Raw genomic sequence first — 23,372 nt, 5'->3', positions numbered from 1 at the left:
CCGGGGATCGAACCAGCGCTGCAGAGGCTGCGGGCAGCTTCGCAGCCCAGCGCTCAACTGCTGCACCACCAGGGGAGGCCCTTGGTATGCGTTTTCTTACCCAGTCAGTGTACCGTATATTTTAAGATATTTTTTAAAGTTTTATTTATTTATGCATACAAGAACTGGGGTACAGGCCAGAGGGGCGGGGGCGGGAGAGAGGATTCACCAGACAGAGTGGGGAACAGAACAGCGGGTCTACTGAAATACACTGCTGAGGGGAGCAGCAGGTGAGACAGGAGAGATCTGCCATGCCATGTGGGTCAGCTCTTTGGCCATCCGGGAATCAAACTCGTTCTGCATTGGCTGTGGATAGCTTCAGTGCTGTGCTTACCCCCTTGCGCCACCAGGGAGACCCTGTACTGTATTTTTTATTACTTTTGTTTTCCTTATTGTAGCCAGTAGGTTTCTATTCCATAACATCCCACTTTTCAGCTACCAGTGAACTCATAATATTTGGGTTGTAATCTTGTAGCCTTCTTGCTCCCTTATGCTTATTATAGATGCTGGGCACAGCTTAGTGGTCCTGTCTGTCTGTATTTTGGTTGCAGGTGGCCTGGGGGCTGTGGACCTGTGCCACCTAGCTTGGTGGCAGGGCTGACAAAGCGCATGCTCAACTTTGGAATGCTTAGGATGCTGGGACTGTTGGCTACTGCAGCACAACTTGTGTCTAGCTCACAGCCTTCAGAGGGTATGCAGGGGATATCAGCTGTTGACATGACTTCTCAGTGGTATGAGTATTCTGGATTTCATTTCAGCTGTCTTGGTGGGGGGCAGAAGAATAGAGCACTGGACCCTAGGGCAGGACAGGATATGCTACCAGTTAGTATTGCTGAATTAGTGAGAAAGATGAGGTGCGTGTGGGTGGCAGACCAAACCCTCCCATTTGGGACCTGGGCCAAAGGCTAGTCATATCTGGATAGACTTGGAATGATCAAAGAGTCAGCTTAAAAACGGCCCTAGTGAGTGACTATGTGATGATACAGTGGAAGCCTGTATGGATGATGGTTAAGAGGTACCAGGCAGCCTGCAAAGTTGAGGTTACCTCTGCATGGTATGAGGACAGATGGGGGAAAGGCATTCCTGATGTTTTCCATGTCAGTTTTTAAAAATGAGTTGCTTTGCTATTCACTTACTCTTGATTGTCTTAGTAGTTGTTTTCTGATTTCTGATCTTAAATATGATGGACAACATTAAACAACTATGAGAAGTAGACTTCTTACCTCCAATCGGTGCTGCCAAACAGACTTGAGAAAGTAGAGATGCGTGAGATTTATTAAGCTGGATGTAGCACAAAATGAAACAGCAGTTTGGAACCTTCCCATCAGTGTCAGATGGGCATGGCTTTAGGGTATGGCTTCAGATTCTCGTTTGGCCTCAGCAAGCCCTTCTGCTTCTTTTTGCCTCTGTCTTCTCATCTGTGGAATGGGGATAGTTAAACTTCCCATCAAGGCTGTTCTGAATTGAGATTATGGTCACCAACCAGCAGCACAGGGGCACAGGATGGGAATGACAACTGGATTGTCATCTGGAGTATGACTCATACTGTATGAAGTCTGAAAAGCGCCTGGAACTCCTGGAGAAAAAGTCAAGTCTCGAACTCAAGTCTGCTGCCTGTATGGACCTGGGGCTAGAAGGCCTAGGGGGTGCTTGTTAAACCCCTGCCATGCCCAGTGGGTATGAAGGGGACAACCTCTCAGTGCAAGAAGTATGGCTGAATGGTGGGGTGCCATCCTCAAGTGAGGTTTGAAACTGAAATGCCTCCAGCTGTCCCAGCTAATGGCAAGTTGTTTTTAGATTTGGGTTGTGATCTGGTATGCCACACAGGGACCTCAGGACAATAGGAAGGTTGACAGGGAGGGACAGCAACCCCTGTAACCCAGACCTCACATTGCCTAGGACATTTGGAGAAGTCTTGGGAGACCCCATCCCTCTTCCAGGCACCCCCTGTTCCTTTCTGAAAGAATGCTGTAGGAGAGGGGACAGATCTCTTCTGTCACCTCCACCTTAATTCTGCCAGCCTCCTGGATTCCTAGAAATGCTCTTGTACTATTGTGTCCCTCCCCAGGTAGAGTGACAGACTGATAACGATCTTTGATTAGAGCTGAGGTAGGGACTCAGTCCTTTCTGTGTGTGTCTTTATCCAAGGAGGTGCCAGTGCCTGCTGACTAAAGCTGAGGCTGTGGTCAGCACTTGTAGGCAGTGTGGCACTGGTGCTGGTCCTAGAGGGTTGCCTATGCTGGGCCTATTTCTTTACTGTGCTGGCTGTCCTTTTGGGGACACTCCCATCTTCATCAACCAGGGCAGAGTAGCAACTCTGACATATACCACAGTGGTTTGGCCAGGACAGATTCAACTCTGTTTTCTCGCACCCACTTGGTAAATGAGGTGGATTCGTAGTCCAAACTGGTAGTGAGCACAATTTAGATAGTACCAGTTGCCATCAAATATTTGGACCTTTAGAGCAAAGTGTAACACTCAGAAGTTTATCCCTAAGGAAAAAAACAAGAGAAAGAGGTTGTATATCTGAAGTTGTTCATTGCAATATGGTTGCAGTTGAAGAAGCTGAAATGAAATGGAATGTCTAGCAATTGGAGAAGGTCAAGAAAATTAGGGTGCATTGATGGAACATTTTCTGCTAAAAATGATCATTATGAAAATTAGGTAGCAATAGGAAGAATTGTTCAATGCAGAAGGAAAATTGAGTCTGTGATGTAATTTCAGCCTTGCAGTTGTGCCAGCTCTGGACAGAGTAGGTCAGTCACTCAGGGAAATGTTGCCACTGGGGCCTGGGCCAGTGGAGGTGTGGGGACTCAGGCTGAGCAGTAAAGTTCAAATTCTACCTCCTGGGGCCACTTGGCGTTCAGGAGGACTCACAGGTGACAACAGTAGTAACTCAGTTGATGTTCTCAAAGGAGTACCCCTCCAAGTACTTGGTCTGACTGGCACACTTAGGTAGAGCGACTCACCAGCTGGGTAAGAAAGGAGTGTAGGCCTCCCCAGAGGACTTTGAAATCAGGGTCTGGAGATGTGGTGCTTGAGGGATGTGAGAAAAGGGGCTGACTCAGACTTGGGGGAAGCCTGCTCCAAGGGTAATGTGCTGCTTTGGACACCCTGAGGAAATAGCCACCAGGTAGGTGGTTGGGGTCCATTGACTATAATGGGTTCATTCATGGATTTGGTGTTGCCTGAGTGGGACTGCGCAAGAACAAGATGGAAAACCATGGAGTATATGGAGCTTAGAGAGGAGCAGTTCAGTTGCACAGAGGCGGTCTGGGGGTCCATGAATCAGCTGTCTGAGATGAGGGGAGGGTGGCTGGCTGACAGATTGCTTGGGCAGAGTCATTTTTTGTTGTTAGGGCACAGAGCCCTAACAAACTTATTCTGTTGTTTTAAATGTTAATGTCAGTGGTGGTAAAAACCTGTCACCTTTCCTTCCTTGGTTGCACTGTTGCATTTTCAGTTTCCATGGCCCATCATTCTTGGTATACCTGCATGGTGAGGGGGAATAAACATAAAGGTTAAAAAAAAGGTTTTAATGTTGAGAAAGTGATGTTAGCAAATGACATACTGAAAGAAATAGAGGGAAAAATGGAGTTCTCTCTTCGCAGTTCTTGGTATTCTTTGCTCTCTGTGTTTAAAATAAAACACATGGGTGCTAGTGAGCTTTTCACAGAACCCTCTGGAGTTCCCCCTTGCTTTGAGGTTTAATGATGACACCTTGAGTCTCTGCATGACTCTGTCTTCCAGATTTAATGATGGCAGGTCTAGCCTTGAGTAGGCTATGCTTACCTTCTCTTTTGTGAGATGCAGGCATTTTGGGGGTCTTGGCAAGAAGTGCCCACTTTTGGTGATCAGGCTTTCCCTTAGCCTAGGCCCTGAGCAGGAATGATGGGAGGAAGCAGTGGATTGGGTATTGGTGGCAAATGGCCTTGGGAGCCTGGTAACCCTTCATCTTCCCAACAGCAGGGCCATCACCGTGTGGATAATCCTGCCCCCAGTTAGAACACTGAATTACAATGTTTGGTTTCCATGTTGCTTTAATATCTGGCTTTACAGAAATCTCATGACTTTCCTCTTCCTGCCTTTGCAACCCTTTGGCATAACTTTCAGGGTTGCCAAGGTGAGTTGGAAAAAATATCTGTTGTCGTGGTTAACTTCCAATATCACTGCACTGAGAATGGAAGACTCCCCAACTCCTTTGGGCCCTGCTAAGCAAACACATTTGCTGAAGAGTGACAGTCTTTTCTACCCCTGCTGCAGTCTCTGCCTGCCCTTCTCACAGGTGCCTTTGGCCTTCATGATCCTTCCTGGGGGTAGGGGAATTATGAGGCCCACCAAGAGTCACCCCCTGTTCCCATGAACCTCCTGGGGTAGGCCGTGCAGGTGGCAGCTGGCAACAGGACAAGTGTGTTTTCCCTTGAGACACCAATGTGGTGACTGCAGACCCTGATTTACTGTAGAGAGAGACCCCTGAGATGTTTGTAATATATGCACAGAAACTGGAGATACAGGTGGGACCTCACTCACCTCTCTATCCATCTGTTCATCCATCTATCAGTTGGTATTCACCAGTCTCTCCTGTGTGCCAGACACTGGTCTAGGAACTTAGGAGGTAAAAGTTAATAAACCAAGGTCCCTGCTCTTGTGGCACATAGCTTCGGGTAGAGAGAACAAGCATGACAAGAACTGGAGTAGAATGTCAGTGTTACAAGAGCTCCGAAAAGGGCAGGGTAGGCGTGGGGCTTCAGGGATCCCTCACTGTAAAGGGTGAGCTTTCCAGAGCTGTAGGTCTGTATCAAGGCGGTGGCTGAGTCGGACCTTGCTTTCCTACAGCTGAGGAGGGTGCCAAAGTGATTTGTTCTGACTTTTTGGTGGTTCCTTGATGCTGTATTCAGGGGATCTGTGAGGAGTTTCCCAGGGGCTTTTGAAGTCCCCCATCTCCTTCCCTTGCCAGTTTGGAATGTGTGTTTTTCTCCTTACCAGTAGGGGACTAGTGGTCCTCCTGGAGCCCAGAGCTGGTGCTTATGTGTCAGACTCCAGAAGCAGGCTGGGTTTGCTTAAGTCCTGTGGGGGGTTTGACTGTGAGGGGGGCTGTGTGTGCAAGTTTTTTGTTTCAGTTGATTGAAGTTCTAAGAACTGATGATTTAGTGATGTCCCCACAGCTGCCACCCTTTGAACAGTTGTGTTTCAGGGCAAGGGTTTTTATATGCTGGTTGATTAGAATGAAAACACCACCAAGCTGTACGTGATCTTTTTTTTTTTTTAAGAGGCATGTATTTTTATTTGTTTGTTTGTTTGTTTGTTTGTTTGTTTGTTTGTACATGCACTGGGTACAGTCAGAAGCGCAGGAGGGTGAGAGAATTCACCAGAGCCAGAGCGGGGAGCAGAGCAGGCAGAAGGACCGAAGTACACTGCTGAGGGGAGCAGCGGGCGGCAGGAGAGGTCTGCGCGCCATGTGGGACCCTCCTCTGGTTGCCGGGGAGCAGCCGGGGATCGAACCAGTGCCGCAGAAGACGCGGGCAGCTTCGCAACCCAGCGCTCAACTGCTGCGCCACCGGGGAGGCCCTGTTCGTGATCTTTGATTTAGCCCACCAGTGACACTTGGTCCTTGCTGGAGCTGAAGCACAGTTCTCCTAGGAATTCTAACTTTGGACTTCGAAGAGGGTTGCCTTTTGGGCAGGAACTCAGGGAGTGGGTGAGGCCAGGGCCCTGGCAGCCCTGCAGGGGGTAAGAGGAGTGGAGGAAGTTCTGTCTACATCATATTGTATATAAACCTCCCAAGGTGACTCTGATCTCAAGGTCTGTGTGAAGCACTGCCACATTTCCAGCTCCAGTGATGCTGGTGCTGTTAAGTCCTGTGTTACACCTGAGTGCAGGGAGGGACTATCCCACCTTCTGGGAGGAAAGGTCAGGGCTCAGTCTCTAGAGCTTTCTTCCTGTAGAAGAAAGTCACATAGAACCAGGAGGGAAATAAGCTGTCACATCAGGAGGATGGATTTCAGTGGTGGCTTCCATGACTATCTGGAGAGGACAGACTCTGCAGAGATTTCCTGGTCTTGCTCTTCGAATCTGGGCAGTTGGCTCCCTCTCCTGGGTCTGCAGTTGAGGTATGAGGAAATCTTGTAGGTGTACTGATGAGGCGCAGGCTCTGAAGTTCAGCTATGGGTGGCTAATGAGCATTTTACTTCACAATCTGTGAGACACTTTACCCTGCTTCAGCTACACAGTACATCCCCTGAGGTCTGGTCTGGCTCTAAGCCAGGGATCACTCTTGCCAAGTCTAATTAGAATGTTCAGTCAGTTCAGTACACAGGTGTTTGAGAGGGGCATGCAGAATGTCCCAGAAAGAAATGTAGATGCTTGCGATGCCTGCAAAGCCCAATGAGCTCCAAGGAGAGCATTGCATGTGGTTTTACTTTTGTTGTTCAGTCCTTGTGATACTCCTGGGATACCTGGGCGTGATAATCCTCATTTTACTGAGAAGAAAAAGAACTTTCCACTTCATCTCCATCAAAGAAGCATCTCTTCTTTTTGCTCACTAGCCCTCCTACTTTTTCTAGGACCTTGTTGCATCTGCATTTTCCTCCCATGATAGTTTATAGCTTCATTGAGGTGAAATTGACATACAGTAAAACTATACACATGTGAAGTATACAATTTGCTATATCTTGACCTATAAATATATCTGAGGAATCATCAAGTCTATTTGGAAATGAACACAGTCATTTTCAGAAGTTTCCTGTTGCCTTTTTATAATCTTCATTCCAGCCCACTTTGCCCAGGCAACTGCTTGCCTTTTTTTTTTTTTTTTTGGTCACTGTAGATCAGTTTGCTCATTCTGAATTGATTTTGTGAAATCATGCTGTTTTATTTTGTTCTGGGCTTGCTTTCAGTTTTTATTCAATTGATTTTGAAATTCATGCATGTCGTATGTGTCAGCATTTCATTTTATAGATAGACTACAATTCATTTATCCATTTGTGTTGGAGACTGATAATCTCCAAAACATCTTCTGGAGTAATTATACCATTTTATATGCCTACCAGCAGTGTATGAATGAGTTCAGTTGTTTTACATTTTGGCTGGCACTTGGTATGGTCAGCCTCTTTAATTTCAGTCTTTCTAGTGGGTTTGTAGTAGTAGCACATGGTTTAATTTGCATCAGGTCAAGGAAGTTTCTCTTTTATTCCTAGTTTGCTGAGAGTTTTGTCAAATGTTTCTTCTACATCTACTGGAATGGGAATAAGACTTCATATTTTGGCTGCATGTATGGCAGGTTACATAGATTTTCAATGTTACCTGCACCACTTCCCCCCTCCCCATCCCCACCCCACGCCAATATACACACAACACTTGAATTTCTGGCTTCCCTTTCTTCAATGTCTTCCTTCCTCATGTGGGCAGACTTTCCTTATCCTAAGTGTTCCATTGCCATGCCTTAAGCCAGCTGTCCATTTCTGCTCATGCAGGCAAGAATGGACTGCCTGCATAGGTTAGTCGTGAGCTTGTGGTTGAAGAAGTGCTATATAGTTTGGGGTGGGGTTGGGGGGTGCTGCACCTCCCCCTGCAGTGACCTTTAGGAATGGCTTTCGCCAAGGTCCCTAGGTCCGGCTGGGCAACCAGCTCCCAGGGGGAGAACAGCAAAACACCCTGAAGCAGAGGAAGTACAGCAGAAGTTCCCTGAAAAGACAGAAGCTTATCAAAAGATAAAAGACCACCAGGGACCACTACAAGAATGCTAAAAATCTTATCCGTCTTTCTAGAACTACAAACTTTAATCCCTTATTGTCTTTCTAAACTTCCTTCTTTCTTCTATAAAAGTCATTGCCTGTTATGTAGATCACCACCCTGATGGTGATAGGCTGAGCCCATGAGCAAGCTGATTTCATTGATATTCATTGTTCCTGTGCTTTTGGAAAACATATATATACTGGTCACAAACTCAAAGAAAATTACACTCAGATTTCACTCTTGAAGTGTGTCTGTTTGTCATTTCTTTCACCGACGCCCTGACCACCCTGCACGCTTCTCTCAACCCTGAGGTGGCCTCATCGTCTACTGCTGTGCTGGTCCGCGGCAGGGGGGGTTTTGTGTTCTCAGAGGAAGCTGCGCATGGTGTGGCAGGAGATAGATGCAGTAGGGCACTCACACCTGTCTGGCTGTCTCCAGTAATCTTAGCACTTGCACCCTTGTGAGGACCCTGAGATGCTAAGTGCTTCTTTCTGGAACCTTTGAGTTCACAGGGCAGGAGTGTGTGAACCTGTTTCTTTGTGATCTGTGAGGTGTGTTCTATAATGTGCTGAAGTAGCCTCTTTTGGTGTTGCCTTGGCTGGGGCTCCTTTCTCTGGTGTCCCAGCAACAATGTTGAGCCTCAGTGGTAGTGTTCCACCTGTTAATCCCGACTCCCTGCATCTGCTACTTCAGTGCTAGGTGCTCAGAAAGCATTTAGTGACTTGTTGAAGGGGGTTCTAGAAGGTCATTGGTTCTCAGGATCCAATAGCAGCCAGGGTGGTAGACTGGTAGCTTCCTGGCACTACACCAGACAGTGTGTTGCTTGAAGGCATTTTTTAGCTGCCTGTCTAGCCTGGCCTAGATGGCATTATGTCTCAGGATCACAATCAGTGCACCATTGGGATCTACAGACACTTTTGTGAAACATTCTCCTTGGCTCCCTGCCTCACACAGGAGGAGCTGGGCACAAGCTGGTCTTGCTGTACTGAGTTGGACCAGAGTTGGAGGCCAGATCTATTCCCTCTGCATCTTTGCTCAGCTTCACCGTCTGACCCTGCTCTGCCAGTCCTGCCACTGGACCTTTTCAGTTAGTAGCACGGGGATATACCAATGTCACCTTGATGTTTATGTAACAGCCCCTTGGAGGTTGCCCCTATGAGCTCCTGAAATGCTGACTTCATTCTGGTTTTAAATGGCCCCTGTTCTGTGAGCTGATGGGTGGAGTACTGTATGTTTCTGTGGGGATGGTCATTCAGTCTTCTGCAGCTGGTATTACTGCTTGAGGCTGGTTAGAAACCCCTATCGTTGTGATTTCTCCTCTTTCATTGATGATCCTGTTTATTTGTGCTTTCTCCCTTTTTTCCTTTGTGAGCCTGGCTAGGGGTTTGTCTATTTTATTGATTTTTTCAAAGAACCAGCTCTTGGTTTCATTGATCTTTTGGATTGTTTTTTTAGTTTCAATTTCATTTATTTCTGCTTTGGTTTTTATTATTTCTTTTCTTCTACTGGTTTTGGGGTTTTCTTGTTGTTCTTTTTCTAGATCTTTGAGCTTCGAGATTAGGTTGTTTCTTTGCGTTCTTTCTTGTTTCTTGATGTGAGCTTCTATTGCTATATATTTTCCTCTTATTACTGCTTTTGCTGCATCCCATACATTTAGGATATTGGTGTCCTCCTTGTCGTTCAATTCAAAAAATTTTTTAATTTCTTCTTTGATCTCCTCATTAGTCCAATGGTCTTCCAGTAGTGTGGTTTTTAATCTCCATGAGGTAGGAAAGTTCCTTGCCTTCTTTTTATGGTTTATTTCTAGTTTGATGCCTTCATGGTCAGAAAAGATGGTTGATATGATTTCAATCTTGGTGTATCTGTTGATGTTTGTCTTGTGCCCCAGTATGTGATCGATCCTGGAGAATGATCCGTGTGCGCTTGAGAAAAATGTGTACTCCGTTTTTTTGGGGTTTAGTGTTCTATAGATGTCTGTTAAGCCCAATTGCTCTAGGTCTTTATTTAGAGCTTTGGTTTCTTTACTTATTTTTTGTCTTGTTGATCTATCCATTGTTGATAGTGGTGTGTTGAAGTCTCCCACTACGTATGTGTTTTCTCTGATGTCTGTTTTCAGAGAGGACAACAGTTGTCTGATATATTTTGGTGCTCCTTCGTTTGGTGAGTATATGTTAATGAGTGTTATTTCTTCTTGAAGTATTGTCCCCTTGATCATAATGTAGTGACCATTGGGGTCTCTTTTTATCTTTTTGAGTTTGAAATCTGTTTTATCTGATATAAGTATAGCTGTTCCTGCTTTCTTTTTTGATCCATTTGCTTGTAGGATTGTTTTCCATCCTTTAACTTTGAGCCTATTTTTATCTTTTGTAGCTAAATGTGTTTCCTGGAGACAGCAAAAGGTTGGGTTTTGTTTCTTAATCCAGGCTGCAACTCTGTGTCTTTTTATTGAAGAGTTTAGTCCATTTACATTTAGAGTTAATATTGATATGTTAACATCTGTATTTGCCATTGTGTTTGTCTTTCCTTTGATTTTATTTATTTATTCTTTTAATAACTTTTTTTTTTTTTTTTGGGCCTTCTTTCATTGTTATTCGTCGCTCTGAGGTTCTGGCTTTAGAACTCCTTGTAGTATTTTTTGGAGTGGGGGTTTAGTTGCAATGAAGAGGAAATGCAAATGGCCAACAGGCATATGAAAAAATGTTCAACATCACTTGTCATCAGGGAAATGCAAATCAAAACTACCATGAGATACCATCTTACACCAGTGAGAATGGCACATATTAAAAAAACTAGCAACAACAAATGTTGGCGAGGGTGTGGAGAAAAAGGAACTCTTCTGCACTGTTGGTGGGAGTGCAAACTGGTCCAACCACTGTGGAAAGCTGTGTGGAGATTTCTGGACCTACTAAACATAGAGCTTCCATATGACCCAGCAATTCCACTCCTAGGTATTTACCCAAAGGACACAGAAACATCAATTCCAAAGAACACCTGCACCCCTATGTTTATAGCAGCACTGTTTACAATAGCTAAGCTTTGGAAACAACCCAAATGCCCAAAAATAGATGACTGGATCAAGAAGATGTGGTACATATATACCATGGAATATTACTCAGCATTCAAAAAAGATAAACACATGCAATTTGCTGCAACATGGATGGCGCTGGAAGGGATCATGCTCAGCGAAATAAGCCAAAAAGAAAAAGAAAAATACCGGATGGTCTCACTCATAGCAGGAATCTAGAAAACTTAAATAATGGACCAGGAAAATGAAAAACTATAAGAAAGTGAAAATCAAAATCAACAAAAAACTATGAACCAGAGACACTTTTAGGGGGGCGGGGGCGGGAGGGGAGGGATTGGGGTCAGAATGGGGGGCGGCAATTGTATGGGGAATATAACAATAAAATTTATAAAAAAAAAAAAAAAAATAAAGACCTAATGTAAAAAAAAAAAAAGAGCAAATCTGAGGCTTGCCTGAAGAAAGTTGACCTTTGGACAAATAGCAGCTTCAGTCTCTGCCCTTCCTGATGATCTGCTCTACAGATTTTTGGGTTGTTTAGTAAGCCCCCACAATTGTGTACACCAATTTCTTGCAATAAAACGTATGCATGTGTGTACATAAAAAAAAAAAAAAAAAAAAAAAAAAACCCCTATCGGAGTGCTGTCTGTTATCATATGCACTGCCAACCTGACCCTATATGAACTCGTTGGGCAGCAATCAAAAGCACTGGTTGACTCTCTGATTTCCCTGTTGTATCAGAATTGAAATGAACCAATTTGTAGATGATGCATTCACAGCTTTTGTACTCTGAAAAAAGGGCCAAATCATTACAAGAATTGGACGTCCTATGGACCAGATTCAGAGACCAGGAGTCAAAGTTCCATAGTTTTGTGGGAAGAGCTACTGAAATTAAAGCAGGAGGGAGAGAGAGAGACAGGTTCGGTATAGTAGCTATGGAGAGCTCTGCTCCCTCCCTTTTACTCAGTGTCCGCAAATCTCTCTGCCCTCTGCAAACTTCTCTCAGTGCAAAGTTCCACAAGACAGCTACTCTTATCCTGGGCAACTTGTGAGATGCGCTTGCAATGTGGCCTCAGCTGGAATTTCCATCACTGGAACTGAGTTGTGGCTGCAATCTCATACTCTGATTGTAGGTTCTCTGCAAACTGTAAGTCAGGGCTGTGTGAACAACCGTGGACTCCATGAGGTACAGGCGGGCTTAGTGGTGAGAAGTGCCTTTGTGCTTTTAAAAGTGGTAAGCTTGGGGGCCTCCCTGGTGGCGCAGCGGTTGAGCACCGCGCTGCGAAGCTGTCTGCAGCCTCTGCAGCACCGTTTCGATTCCCCTCCAGCCAGGGAGAACCCCACATGGTGCAGCAGACCTCTCCTGCCTCACCTGCTGCTCCCCTCAGCAGTGTCTTAGCTCCGTCTGCCTGGTCTGCTCCCCACTCTGGCACTGGTGAATTCTCTCACCCTCCCACGCTTCTGACCTGTACACCAGTTCTTGTATAAAATCAATAAATAAATCTTCAAAAAAAAAAAAAAAGTGGTGAGCTTCAGCCACTGCGGATGGGACACAGCATGGCCCCGGATTCATTCTTCCACTGAGAAGCTGTGAATGAGACTTCATCTTGAGACTGTGAGGCTTCAGGGTCCTACTGGTTAAGGTACCACAATCAGTGCACCATTGGGATCTACTGACAGTAGATCTGTAGAATGCTGAATGCCGGCATGGCATCTGTTCAGCAAGGTTGCGGACAGAGGAAGTCCTGGAGGCAGCACCTTCCAGAGCCAAGAGGGAGGATCAAACCCAGCTAATTTCCTTGCTCAAATAGCTAGGGTATGATGCAGGCTGGGCCCTGCCTGCCAGGTTTTCTTGTGGGGAGGGGGGGGGGTTGTGCATGCTATCTCTTGCACTGACTTGCTGCAGAGACAGTTTGAGTCACAGGACCACACCTGCCTGGAAACGTGTGTGGTTCATCAGAAGCAGGAAGTTTTATAGTTATTGAAAATGATTCCCTGGGACTAAATGACAGATAGGCACTTGCCTGGCAAAACACCACTTCATTCACCATGCTTGTACCCTCAACAGACAGGACTGATGCCTGCTGTGTGGCTGGCAGGATGATTCAGCCAGGGATGGCATTAGAATGCTCAACACATTGAAAGACTCGCAGACTACTTGCTTCTCGGTGCCATCTGTGGCATGTTTTGGTTTGGAAGGACAACTTGCTTACTGATGAACATTTCCAAAGTCTTTTGAGCTAAGTGGTTTTTGTAAATTCTTGTCTAGACCATTCTGCATTTTGAGAAAGAAGAAAAGATGACTTCCACATCATTGATTTTTAAAGTGAACTCTAGTTCTTTTTTTTTTTTCAAAATTTATTTATTTATGCATACAAGAGCTGGGGTACGGGCCGGAGGTGGGGGTGTGTGTGTGTGTGTGTGTGTGTGTGTGTGTGTGTGTGTGTGTGTTCGTGTGTGTGTTCACCAGAGACGGAGAGGGGAACAGAATAGGCAGATTGAAATATACTGCTGAGAGGAGCAGCGGGTGTGGCAGGAGAGGTCTGCTGTGCTATGTGGGTAGCTCCATGGCCGGCCAGGGATTGAACTTGTGCTGTAGAAGCTGTGGATTGCTGTATAATGCTGTGCTCAACCTCTTGCGCCACCAGGGAGGCCTGAACTCTAGTTCTTATGGGTGCTTTGCTGCTTTGAGCCCATGGAGCGAGTGGTTGCACTGCATAAATTTCAGGGTCACAGGCAGTAGGGCCAGGACTGCTCACTGCCATTCATGCTTGGTGTGTGCTGCTCCTGGGATAGCCTGGCATGGGGCAGGCTCTAGTGCCAGCATTTACCAAGTGACTCAGGGGAGTTTTGGGGGTGCCTGAAGCCTCTGCCGCAGCAAACTAAACCACTTGCTATTATGTGTGTGTGTTTGGGGCTGATGGGGGGTGGTCTTCCTGATTCTAGGGCACCCCTGAAAGGTTAAGGCCACTTAGAGACATTCTGAAGGTGTTCTCAGTCATGCAGCCACTGGCCCTGTGTGGTTTCAAGGAGCTCTTTGTAACATGTACACTTCCCTGCTATGACAGAGTGCCAGTGTTGCCCACCCAGTTAAATTACCGGCCAGGCCAAGTGTGGTAGGAAGGCCTTTGCCAGGTAAGTGTGAGGACTTGTTCCACTGCCTTCTAGCTGCATGATGAACCTGGAGCTGTATTCCCTTCCAGATCCTCAGTTTATCTGTAATGTGGAGTTGGGGAATGGAAGGCAAGAAGGCTTGGCCCCTGGGCACACAGCAAGGGGTAGTCCTTTCTACGTGAGGCAGGTGTTCCTAGCCCACTGCCCATCATTGCCAGGACCTTGTGGAGTCCTGGATTTTCCCCTTTGCCACCATGACTGCACATGTACAACTTATTTACAAAGAGATTGGCGATTTCAAGTAAAACAGGAATCCTTGATGCATGGAGGAAAGGGAGCAATGACTGAAGGACTCAGAGACGCTTGGGTGTCATGGTTCCTCAGTTCACATTGGCCGGAAATCCCCCAGAGGTGCTGATACGCAGGGCTAGGATTTACCTCCAGAAACCACTGAAATAGGGGTAGGTTGAGGTTGTCCTGGTGGGTCTACCCACTGCACTTACTCTAGTTCTGCATGCAAATCCAGGGCTAGACCCACAATCTGATGCACAGAAACCTGTGATGAGTTTCAGTTATTTTTTTTTCCCAAGTGTGTGTATTTTTTTTCAAAGTTAGTTTTTTTGTTTTTCACTTTTTTTTTTAAAGGTTTATTTATTTATGCATACAAGAGCCGGGGTGCAGGCCAGAGATGTGTGTGTGGGGTGTGTGTGAGAGGATTCGCCAGAGAAAGAGTGGGGAGCAGAACAGGCAGATCTACTGAAATACACTGCTGAGGGAAGCAGCAGGCCAGACAGGAGAGGTCTGCTGCGCCATGTGGGTCACCTCCCTGGCTGGGGATTGAACTTGTGCTGCAGTGGTTGTGGATTGCTTCATAGTGCTGCTCTTAACCCCTTGCACCACCAGGGAGGCCCCCGAGTATATGGTTTTAAAAATGATTCTACTGTGGGCCTCCCTGGTGGCGCAGGCGATTGAACGCAGTGCTGTGAAGCTGTCCGCAGCCTCTGCAGTGCCGGTTCGATCCCAGCCAACCACGGAGATACCCACATGGTGCGGCAGACCTCTCCTGTCTCACCCGCTGCTCCCCTCAGCAGTGTATTTCAGTCTGCCTATTCTGTTTCTTGCTCTGGCTCTGGTGAATCCTGTCACCCTCCTGTACATCTGGCCTGTACCCCAGTTCTTATATAAATAAATAAATCTTAAAAAAAAAATTCTACTGGGCTTCCCTGGTGGTGCAGGCAGTTGAGTGCAGCGCTGTGAAGCTGTCCGCAGCCTCTGCAGCACGGGTTCTATTCCAGCCGGCCAGCAAGAATCCCACATGGCGCGGCAGACCTCTCCTGTCTCGCCCACTGCTCCCCTCAGCAGTGTGTTTCGTCAGTCTGCCTGTTCTGTTCCCCACTCTGTCTCTGGTGAATCCTCTCACCCTCCCACACATCTGGCCTGTACCCTGATTCTTGTATGCATGAATAAATGTCTTTTTTAAAAAAAATTACTACCGTCTTGTAGGCAGGCTTTCTGAGACTGAGAGGCCAATGGTGTAGATTTCAGAATGTGGTCACAAGGCAGCATGGCCCAGCCATGGTGAGCAGCCTAGGATGTGGGAAGAGGTCCTGAGCAGCTGGGTTATATGTTTCAGGGGAGGTCACAGGCTCAAAGCTCACAGGCGTGCAGGTGTGTGCCTGATTTCCCCTCTTGGGTCTCCAGTCTAGGATCTGAAAGCACTCCATTCTACCAGTGGTAACTGTGGAGCCTGCATCTGGGACCACCTACTGACTTTCTACCCCTTTCTTGAGAGATAAAGAGGCCAATGAATAGATGACCAAGAGCGATTCATGGGAAGTCATTATTGGTAGAAAGAAGAGACTGTTCTTGGGCTCACTAACTGTTAAGGAAATACGAATCAATTTGAATTTATGGAAGGAGCCTTAATGAGAATATGAGATGCTCCTGTACACAGATGTCCCTAGTATGAGTTCTGCCCGTCTTGGGAAAGCTGATTGCAGGTGGTTTTGAAAGGTATGTGAGAACTGCCAAAGAATCCTGACAGAGATGTCCAAAGGAGAAAAGGGTACACCAGTTCCTGATCAAGGAGGCTGTGTGTGACCTGGGCAGCCAGGAAAACTATTCCCAAATAGCTGCTTGAAGGCGCATGAGCCCAGAGGCTCCCCTCACTCCTGACAGGAATAGAGGATATCTGTATGTGTGTTTATGCAGACAGTTACCCCAAGGGACCAGAAATGCTAAAGACAGGTGTCTTTCATGGTCAGTGACTGAAGTGGCTATTTAGGTGGATTGTGTCGGCTGGTCACAGTCTGGTTCTTCTTTCTGGCATCCTCTCTCCTTATATGTCTTCGATTGGATCTTCCAGGGTTCCTACAGTGCTGGGACCTTCAAGCCCTGGGAGCCCCCTCTCTGTAGGCATGCCTGAGACCCACCTACCTCCCTGCCTCAAGGGCTTTGTTGTGGGCTTTGCAGGCCTAGAACCTAGATGGGAGGTACCTTGGCCACATCAGACCCTTTTATTGGAGGAATATGAAGTCTGCTGCTCCTGTAGAGAGATTAGTAAGGTAGGATCCCCAAGTCCACAAGGCAGCCTGGTCTGGTACTACCCAAGGTGTCTGCCTGTCAAGTATGATGGGAACCAGGAATAAGGGTCAGCTTCTGGTTCCTGAACTCACAAGGAATGCCTGGGTAGTGATCCCCATACAGCACTCAGTACTCTCCCATAAGGGCCTACGTGGGGTGGTAGGTGGTAGGGCAGGATAAAGCCAGCGGGATTAAGCCTGCAGCACAGGACTAGAACTTCTAGACAGCACTAGTTCTCGACAGCACTAGTCTAGAACTTCTGGGCAGTCAGGCCAGAACGGGGAGGCAGAAGACACATTTTCTGCCAAGTCAGAGCACCAAACTTCCTCAGAGCTAAATGCCTCACTGTGTACACTCAGGAACCAAGCCAAGGGGGTTTGCATGAGCACAGACCTTCCCCAACCCCACCCCACTTAAGGAGGATCTTGGAGTGTGCTCTGGCCCCTGTGATGTCTGTTGTACCAGTCCCCAGCTTTACCCAGGTGTTGTGTCTCCCCCCTCTGTCTGGCAGCAGGACGGTGCCTACAGCACCTGCTCAAGAACAAGGACACTTCGTGCCGCCAGGATTGTTCTGCGGGGACTGCTGGCTCAGGAGTGTGTGGGGACCCAGGGCTCTAAATATACCATGGTGAGGTCACTGGGGCAGAGACAGGCCACGTGGCAGGCCCAGGATCCCATTAGGCCAGCATCCCAGGGCTAGGGGCAAGGGAGCAGGTGGCCTCACTGCTCCCACTGGCCTGACCTCACTGCTCCATCTCCCCCTGCCTGGAATCCCTGCCCATGTCACATTAGATTATAGGCACATGGAGGAGGGACTATATGTCCCCTCAAATCACATCACATGGATGTTTGCGGACACAGCCCCGAAAGGACATCACAGGCAAGTTTTTGTTGGCTGAGGTACCAGTTGGGGGATCCAAGTTGGTACCAGTTGGGTGAGGGAGGAGGGGGATGTCACTGTCATTGATCCCAGGGGAGATAGGACTGGAAGAGGGTGACCCTGCAAGTAGAGCAGATAGAAGAGTTGAGGGTACACATGCTAGCAAAATGACAGCCTCAAGGATGTTTGTTTACAGACCCCAGAACCTGGGGCCATGGCACATATATGGCAGATACAAGGTGTGGACCTGGACTGTCCAGACTAGGAGAGCAGAGACCCTTTCCTGGCTGGACCCTAGTCCCACAACAAGGAAATGAATGCTATCAACACTAACACCTGGGGCAGGAAACAGAGCCTCCCAAAAGGAAGGCAGAGTGCTGATGCTTGGATCTCATCCATTGAGACCCCAACCATCCTCCTGACCTCTAAAATCCAAGATGACATGTGTGTCATTTAAGTCTCTGGCTTGTAGTCATTTGGGCAGTAACAGAAAACTAGTATCCCAGAGTGCTGGTAGGGGATGTGGGAGTAGTCATACTGGGGGCAGTCACAGTCGTGGCCTTGGGACTGACAGCCCTTTGAGCTGCTGTGTGTTAGCCTGTTATACTGGTGCCCATTGTGATGACAGCCTTGTGTCCCCTCGTACAGTGCTGCACAGGTGGGGCCCTCCGCCATTAGAAGGCTGAGCAAAGTGAGAAGGCTAGTGATATTGCGCCTTTCTAATGTTAAGTGTGAGGGCAAGGTAAGATGAGGTTTTGTTTTGATGTGTGGTAAGTGTATCCACAAGCTGGTGTGTGCAGACTTGGATATGTAAGGAAAATTTTTGTAAGATACACAGAAATGTCACAGCAGCTAGTTGAATAGTCACCTATGCCTCTCAGGCCATTAGGATTTGTATTGTGCCAGTGGGGAGAGGAGAGGTGCTTCTTCCAGTCAGCCGCTTAGACACCTGCAGTTGCTGGGGATGTGAACTGAAAGGCTATTATTCCAGATCTTTCACTGGGATACTTTTCACACTTCCTAGCAGGCTGAAGCTGCCTCTTCATCAGTGCTATCTTGTGTGAAGAAGCAGAGACTCTTAATTTTGATGAAGCCTGATGTTGGTATTTTTTCTTGTATAGTTAATGCTTTGGAGCTTTGTCTTTGTCTACCCCAAGGTTGCAAAGATGATATTCTGTTTTTTTTTTTTTTTTTTTTTTTAATTTTCTAGAGGCATGTCTTATTTATTTATTTATTTATTTATTATTTGTTTGTTTGTTTGGTTTATACATGCACTGGGTACAGTCAGAAGCGCGTGAGGGCGAGAGAATTCACCAGAGCCAGAGCGGGGAGCAGAGCAGGCAGAAGGACCGAAGTACACTGCTGAGGGGAGCAGCGGGCGGCAGGAGAGGTCTGCGCGCCATGTGGGACCCTCCTCCGGTGGCCGGGGAGCAGCCGGGAATCGAACCAGCGCCGCAGAGGCCGCGGGCAGCTTCGCAACCCAGCGCTCAACCGCTGCGCCACCGGGGAGGCCCTGTTTTGTTTGTTTTTTAAGAAGTCTGAGAGTTTGGGTTTTCACATTTAGATCAGATCTGTGATTCATTTTTGACTAAATCATGTATGTTCTACTACTTGGTGTAAATGAAATCACACATTATATATTCTCTGTGACCTCACTTGTCCTGGTTTGACCTTCACCTTGTTGGAGCACAGGAGCTGTAGTTTGCTCATATCTGTTGCTGTTGAATTTCTTGGACTCTTTCTTTACCTTTTGGGAGACTTGGGTGTCCTTACATTTGACCACAACCTTATGCCATCACCTCTCTGTAAAATGATAATAGTATCTCTCTACCGGGTTATCAGTGATGATTACACATGGTAGTGAGAGATGGAAACATGCATTGTCACCCAACATAGCTCATGTTGACGTTCACCTGACAAAGTCCATTGCCCTGAGAGCTGACTGAGCTCCAGCTCTATCAGGTACTGTCAGCACCCCTGCAAGGTAGGGGTATTTCCACGTGTGCACTGTGGGAGGGGTCTGCATTTCCTGATCACTAGGATGAGTGCCATGCTATGGTTGGATTGGCCTGTTGGTGTCTCTGGGCCTGTGTTCCAGACAGGGCCTGAAGCACTGGTCTTCTACTTTGTGACTTTTTTGCCCATTATCATACTTTGATGAACTCTACAGGTCTTGTGAACCTAACCAAATTGATTAGGTTACAATATCCCTCTTTTAAGCTTGGTACTTTTTGACAAATCCTTTAGCCCCTCCAACCTGTACCCTGTTACATGGCAGAACAGAATATATCTCTATATCTCCCATATCCAGAGCAGACCTTGTTTCATAAATGTCCTTAGTTGCAGTTGACAGTCACACATGTGGGTGGTAAACTGCACACCCTGCACTAGAAGTGAGCGGGAGGAAGAGACTAGAGCTGGCTGGGATGGGGGAATGGCAAGGGTCTGACAGGTGACTCTTGTTTTGCAGATCCGGAACATGGTGGCGGTGCTGGAAGTCATCTCCAGCCTGGAGAAATACCCCATTACCAAAGAGGCACTGGAGGTTAGTGTATGGGGGTCCTGTAGGAACTGGGCAGCTTTAGTTCTGGAGTCTGGCCTATTTTCTTTGCAGGAGCCTGGCATGTTTGTGGGAGAAGGGAGTGGATGAGAGAGCATGTCCATGCAGGTGATAGTGAGTGATGGCCCAGGGTACTCTTGTTTGTTGTTGCCTTCCACAGTGTGTTCTCACCCAGAAAATATTTCTAGCAAAGCATCCTTGCAAGTAGCCTTGGTAGAATGGTGCTTCTGAAAGGCTGCCCATGGCCCCAGGACCCTAAGGTCCAAGGATGAGACTTTAGAATTTGGATTCCACATAGCATCCCAGAACCCCATAGGTTTTATTTTGGGCCTCAGTGTTCGTGTCTTGATATCTCTTTCTCTCTCTCTCTCTCTCTCTCTCTCTCTCTCTCTCTCTCTCTCTCTGGTTGTAGGAGACACGACTCGGGAAGCTCATCAATGATGTGCGCAAGAAAACGAAGAATGAAGAACTCGCCAAGCGGGCCAAGAAGCTGTTGCGGAGCTGGCAGAAGCTTATTGAGCCTGTGCACCAGAGTGAGGTGGCACTGCGAGGCTTAGCAGGCACTGCTGGCTCAGCCAATGGGGGTGCGCACAACTGCCGGCCGGAAGCAGGGCCAGCTGGCACACCCAAGAGCATCCATGATCTGAAGAACCGCAATGACATCCAGCGTCTGCCTGGGCAGCGACTGGACAGGCTGGGTAGCCGCAAACGCCGAGGGGACCAGCGTGATCTTGGCCATCCTGGACCACCGCCCAAGGTCTCCAAATCGAGTCACGACTCCCTGGTACCTAACTCATCCCCCCTCCCCACCAATGGGATCAGTGGGAGCCCAGAGAATTGCCCTGGCCCCTTGGACGGCAGTGGGCACTTGGGCCCTGAGGGCAGCCATCTGGAACCAGGTGAGAATGATAAGCATGGTGGCAAGATCCCTGTTAATGCTGTGCGGCCGCACACCAGCTCCCCGGGCCTGGGCAAGCCCCCGGGTCCCTGCTTGCAGACAAAGGCTGCGGTGCTGCAGCAGCTGGACAGGGTGGATGAGACTCCTGGACCCCCATATCCCAAGGGGCCACCTCGTTGCTCTTTTAGTCCCCGGAACTCACGGCACGAGGGTTCCTTTGCCCGGCAGCGGAGCCCCTACACACCCAAGGGCTCTGTGCCCAGCCCCTCGCCACGGCCCCAGTCGCTCGATGCCACTCAGGTGCCATCACCACTTCCGCTGGCTCAACCATCTACACCCCCTGTACGGCGGCTTGAGTTGCTGCCCAGCACGGAGAGCCCAGTGCGCTGGCTGGAGCAACCAGAGGGCCACCAGCGGCTCACAGGAATGGGCTGCAAGACAGGACTCTCCCTAACTGAGCCCCTCCTGACCCGAGCAGGCTTCTCCCCAGACTCTTCCAGGGCAGACAGCGACGCTGCCTCCTCTGGTGGCTCAGACAGCAAAAAAAAGAAGAGGTACCGGCCTCGGGACTACACGGTGAACTTAGATGGGCAGGTGGCTGAGGCAGGCGTCAAGCCTGTCCGGTTAAAAGAGCGGAAGCTCACCTTTGACCCCATGACGAGACAGATCAAACCTCTGACCCAGAAAGAGCCAGTGCAAGCCGATAGCCCTGTGCACACGGAACAGCCCAGGACAGAGCTGGACAAACCCGAGGCTAAGGCCAGCCTCCAGAGCCCTTTTGAACAGACGAACTGGAAGGAGCTGTCACGAAATGAGATCATCCAGTCCTACCTGAGCCGGCAAAGCAGCCTGCTCTCATCGTCGGGTGCACAGACCCCGGGCGCTCACCACTTCATGTCTGAGTACCTGAAGCAGGAGGAGAGCACCCGGCGTGGGACCAGGCAGACACATGTTCTGGTGCCGCATGACCCGCCCACCGACCTCCCGGGGCTGACCCGGGAGGTCTCACAGGACGATCTGAACCGAATCCAGGCCCACCAGTGGTCTGGAGTAAACGGTTGTCAGGACACACAGGGTAACTGGTATGACTGGACGCAGTGCATATCGCTCGACCCGCATGGCGACGACGGGCGGTTGAACATTCTGCCTTATGTCTGCTTGGACTGACCGGCTCTCAGCCTCCAAGTGTATTCCCACCTTGCAGTTAGCCATGGCATGTGGGTGGGCAGGTGGGCAGGGCCCAGCCGCCTCAGGTGGTTGGGAATTCGGCCTAGGCAGGAGGGAAGGGACTAGGGTCTCCAGGTCTCGCTGAACTCTTCCCTCAAAATTCTCCTTCTTTTGTGAAATGCTGCTACCAGTTTACTAACAATTGCAAAGGAAGGATCGCCTGGAAGGAAGGCCGACAAAGTGAGTTAAGAACTCTATAGCAAGCCAGCTATAAAAAGCGTTGATCCCCCACCCAGAAGAGGTGTGGACACCCCAGCACCCACATGCTGGGACCCCAGTTGCAGGCAGGCACAGAAAACCTGTGGGAGGTCATCTTGAACATGGCAACAGAAGCACGTGTCTCATCTATATGCGGTTTCTATTTCTCAATCTGAGCTGAGGCAGGGGGCATGCCACCACCTGTTTGCAGCCCACATGGCATTGGGTAGGCCAGCTGGCCAGCCAGTTTGACCCTTACTCCACCGCATCCACACATTTCTTTTTGGTTTCATTTAAAGCCCAGTTTTAAAGCAATGCTGCAATAATTTAAGTTTTCTAGAGTTTATTTTATCCTCCTTTTCCATCTGACCACAAGCCAAATAATTCCCTCTCCCCTTTTTTCCCTCTTTCCTGCACTTATCTAGAAAAGGTCACCTTTCTAGAGCCCCCTCCCCAAAACACAAAAGTAACTGGGTGCTACTGGTATGTTGAGCTCTACTATTGATGAGAGAATTTGTCTGTATGCTGGAAATACTCATAACCATTCCTTTAGATTTGTTTGCCTTATGGTTATTTGTCATAAACGCGATTTGCAAAAACAAGGAGCCTTAGTGAATGTACAGTACCTAGACTTCTGTGTTCTCAGGACGCGGAAGGAAGCAACTTTGCTATTTGGTCCAGTAAGTGGACATCTTGTGATATAAATGTGGAAATAAAAAAACCCATTTGCACAAATCGGTCTGAGAATCATTTCTGATTTGGTCCTTTACAGCCAGATCGGCCCTCTGAAAGATTCTGAATTAACTAAGGAGGCCTGGGACCCATGTCCAAAGTTTGGGCCCCCCATGCAAGCAAAGCCACATATAGGAGCATAAGCCTTCTAAGTGGAAACTGATATTCACCTGCTTTTATTCATTCATTCATTCATTCATTCATTGAGGGCCAAGTGCTATCTCTGTCTCTCTCTCTCTGCCTCTCGGTTTCCTGCTAACATTGGGTGAGAGATTGAGTGGGCTCATCAAAAAAATCATCTTGTCTATCCATACCTCAGCTGCCACAAAAAATCCCTGCCAATCACCTTCCATGACCCAGTAGCTGTCTTATCCCCACAATATAT

General features: G+C 48.0%; 1 protein-coding gene and 1 long non-coding RNA gene across 4 annotated transcripts in view; one reads left to right on the top strand and one right to left on the bottom strand.

Moving 5' to 3' along the window:
• Nucleotides 1-23,022, top strand: part of MED26 (mediator complex subunit 26) — a 42,224-nt gene extending 19,202 nt beyond the window's left edge. Inside the window, exons 1-3 of one of the 2 annotated variants that reach the window (XM_054693345.1) lie at nt 16,223-18,030; nt 19,843-19,917; nt 20,345-23,022. In XM_054693345.1, the coding sequence (XP_054549320.1) occupies nt 19,852-19,917; nt 20,345-21,997 (1,719 nt within the window). In that variant the 5' untranslated portion in view covers nt 16,223-18,030; nt 19,843-19,851 and the 3' untranslated portion in view covers nt 21,998-23,022. Of the gene's footprint in view, nt 1-16,222; nt 18,031-19,842; nt 19,918-20,344 lie in introns of those variants that run through there. The other variant, XM_037506096.2, reaches the window with a different exon arrangement.
• Nucleotides 1,359-23,372, bottom strand: part of LOC129145491 (uncharacterized) — a 24,769-nt gene continuing 2,755 nt past the window's right edge. Inside the window, exons 1-3 of one of the 2 annotated variants that reach the window (XR_008551119.1) lie at nt 4,570-4,612; nt 3,469-3,530; nt 1,359-1,457 (exon numbers count right to left, since the gene is read on the bottom strand). This is a non-coding gene — a long non-coding RNA (uncharacterized LOC129145491). Of the gene's footprint in view, nt 1,458-3,468; nt 3,531-4,569; nt 4,613-23,372 lie in introns of those variants that run through there. The other variant, XR_008551118.1, reaches the window with a different exon arrangement.

Source organism: Talpa occidentalis, unplaced genomic scaffold, assembly GCF_014898055.3.
Source record: "Talpa occidentalis isolate TD23 unplaced genomic scaffold, MPIMG_talOcc4v2.1 talOcc4.12, whole genome shotgun sequence".
NCBI classification, from domain to species: Eukaryota; Metazoa; Chordata; class Mammalia; order Eulipotyphla; family Talpidae; genus Talpa; species Talpa occidentalis.
Note: the sequence above shows the minus strand (reverse complement) of the source record. Positions and strands in the feature narration are given on the sequence as shown.